We start from the raw sequence: 2876 nt of genomic DNA, 5'->3' as shown, positions 1-2876 counted from the left end.
AAGATCACTTCAGCCCAGGAGTTTGGGGCTGTAGTGAGCTATGATGACGCCCCTGCACTCTACCCAGGTGACGAAGAGAGACTCTGTTTCAAAAAAAAAAAAATTAACTGTGTTTATTTTAGAGTGTTGAGATTCTGGCTACAATTCATTTATTTGCTTCTCTTCTCTGTGATTTCTAAGCATGAGTTTTGTAATAAGAAAGCTGTTTTTAAAATAATGATTGTTTTTAAGCAGCAACGTGGAATACATATGCTTTAGTTCTTTCTAATGATGCTCTCTCTGTACAGATTGACTTACTCGTTTGATGATTCTCCAACAACAAAAAATGTCTAATGAAAGAAACTAAGGAAGTGGGTGGGTGGAGCGAATTAGATTTATGGCCTGAAGTAAGTGAGAAACTAAAAAGACAGCTATTATTATCAGAAAAGTTAGTGCTAAGAAACTTCCTTTTGTTTTATTATAGTTTTAAAGCTGAATTTACTAATATAGAATATGGTTATTTGGCAAGGTCTGTGTTACTGTGATTTTAAGAATTAGAATTATTACTGAGAGAATTAAAAATAGGGGCTACTACATCTAAATGCTTTTGTTCTGGAAGAGTTAGCTAAATAAGATAAGTAAGGTGTTAAAATATGAGTAAAATATTGGTTATGGTAGATCTGTGTCCATTTCAATGTCCTTTTTTTTTGAAAAAAAAATCTTTGCCTGTAGATGTCAAAATGAGAATTTGTTACTCTGTATAGCAGTTGATTATGACAAATTTGACTACTTTAGGAGGCCAAGAAATCTTTAGAAAAGATTTTGTTGAAATTATCTCTAGCATCCTTATCCTGTTGCCTTAGTACAACATTCATATTTTGTTTCTTTATACCTAAATTCTTTAGTGATAAAAGTTATATTTAACTGATTTAATGGATCAGTCTATTTAATCTGATTCTGAGCCTGGACATTTTCCTTTTTGGTAACTTTTTGTTTTTTTTATTTTTGTTTAAGATTATATTTGGGAATTTAAATATCTTTTTGTTCAGCGCAATTGTATACTGGAAAACCTAGAATTGCACACAACACCTTGGTCATCCTGTGAGTGCTTGTTTGATGACGATATAAGGGCAATTACATTTAAAGCAAAATTTCAAAAAAGTGCACCCTCCTTTGTCAAGATGTCAAACTTAGCAACCCACTTCGAGGATAAGTGTTCAGGTAAGATCTTTATATATGTAAAGTACTGCTAGTTTCAATGTAAGCAAAAAGACTACCATTTGTGGTGAAAATGTATAATTCAATATAAAAAGGAAATATAGATCTTTGCAAATAGCTGAACGAGATATTGGCACCTTCTTAGCTTTTTGCCTCTAATCCTTTGAGGTTAATTTATAATGATGATTAGAGATCACTTCAGATATTTTTTGTGTATAGTTACCATCAGCTTATCATTTGATAAGCCAGAAATAGAAAATTGACCTGATGACCTTAACCAGAGTCACTGTGGAGGTGAACATCTTAAGAAGTCACTCAGCTGTCACCTAGACATCATTGTTAAGATTTAACATTGATACAGAATTTGTGAAATTTACTTACTGCTTTGTAAAATGTAATAACTTACATCCTGAACTCAAATGTGTGTGTGCGTATGTGTGTGTATAAAATTGATCCTCAAAAGCATACTATGTAGAACACCTTTGATTGTGAATTTTGTAGACATACATACTTTCCATTAATTAAATATGATTAAAGTGATTTGTTTTGAGTGAAGTAGCAAAAGGAATACATTTTAGTTCAAAATGCTATAGACTCGGAATGAAGAGAGGTTTCAATAGTGAAAGTAAGTAGATCAGTCTCTACAATTTGAGTGGGAAATATGTTTCACTAGATTGCATTGGCTTCCTAACTACAGAGATAATGCTAAAAAGATGCTAACTTCTAGTTGAAGATATAACAAATTAACAGCATTCGAAGCTATATTTAGGATTGCTAAATGCCAGTTGTTAGTAAATGACAGTGATTATCAGTTTTGGAAACTGATAGAAAGTTTTCCACTGGCTACAATGGTAAATGCATTTTTGAGGGGAAATAAGAGTTGAAGAAAGTGGAATGTATCTATAGGTTTATTTTGTTACATAATTTGAATATTTTAATGAAGAAGAAAATGGTCAAAAACTTTCTGAGCATTCGAATAACATTTTTGGTACTTTTATGGGTTATTGAGAATAACTCAGAAACTGTGGATCTTGATAGTGAATCGACTTTATTATTCCATTTGCATGAATAATTTTCTGATTACATATGGTTTTAGATTTCATGAAATGCTACATGTAGTTTAAGTGAAATAAGATTACTTTTATAATTCTTTTAAAAAAAAGAATCTAGTCCAAAATGAATTAAGTTGAAACTCCTAAGAGATCAGTTGCTAAGATTCTCAAGTATGTTTCTGAAGCCTTTTGGCTAACATGCTATGCTCCTGTTTGGTATTTCCACCAAGATTTAAAACTTGTGGTTCAGAGTGTTACATTAAGAAAAATTTTTAACAAGGTTTATGGGGTGTAATTTTTATATGATAAGCTGCACTTATTTGAAGTGAGTTTTGAAATGAAACCCATGAAACCATCACCGCAGTAAAAACAGAATCCCTCTCCTCTTTGTAATCGTCTCCTTCCACATATCCCTGCCCCTTGACCCTTCTGGGTAACCACTAATTTACTTTCTATCATTAGATATTAGTTTGAATTTTCTATGATTTTTTTTGAGACAGAGTCTCACTCTGTTGCCCTGGCTAGAGTGAGTGCCGTGGCGTCATCCAAGCTCACAGCAACCTCAAACTCCTGGGCTCAAGTGATCCTCCTGCCTCAGCCTCCCGAGTAGCTGGGACTACAGGCATG

At 32.9% G+C, this 2876-nt stretch overlaps 1 protein-coding gene across 1 annotated transcript in view; it reads left to right on the top strand.

The window, feature by feature from the left end:
* The window catches only part of FAM35A (family with sequence similarity 35, member A), a 45149-nt gene that overhangs the window by 30610 nt on the left and 11663 nt on the right, over window positions 1–2876 (top strand). Inside the window, exon 5 of the mRNA XM_012651254.1 lies at window positions 994–1200. Within this exon, the coding sequence (XP_012506708.1) occupies window positions 994–1200 (207 nt within the window). The remainder of the gene's footprint in view (window positions 1–993; window positions 1201–2876) is intronic.

This window comes from Propithecus coquereli, unplaced genomic scaffold, assembly GCF_000956105.1.
Source record: "Propithecus coquereli isolate 6110/MARCELLA unplaced genomic scaffold, Pcoq_1.0 Scaffold351, whole genome shotgun sequence".
In the NCBI taxonomy this organism is placed as follows: domain Eukaryota; kingdom Metazoa; phylum Chordata; class Mammalia; order Primates; family Indriidae; genus Propithecus; species Propithecus coquereli.
This window is presented reverse-complemented; position numbering and strand designations above follow the sequence as displayed.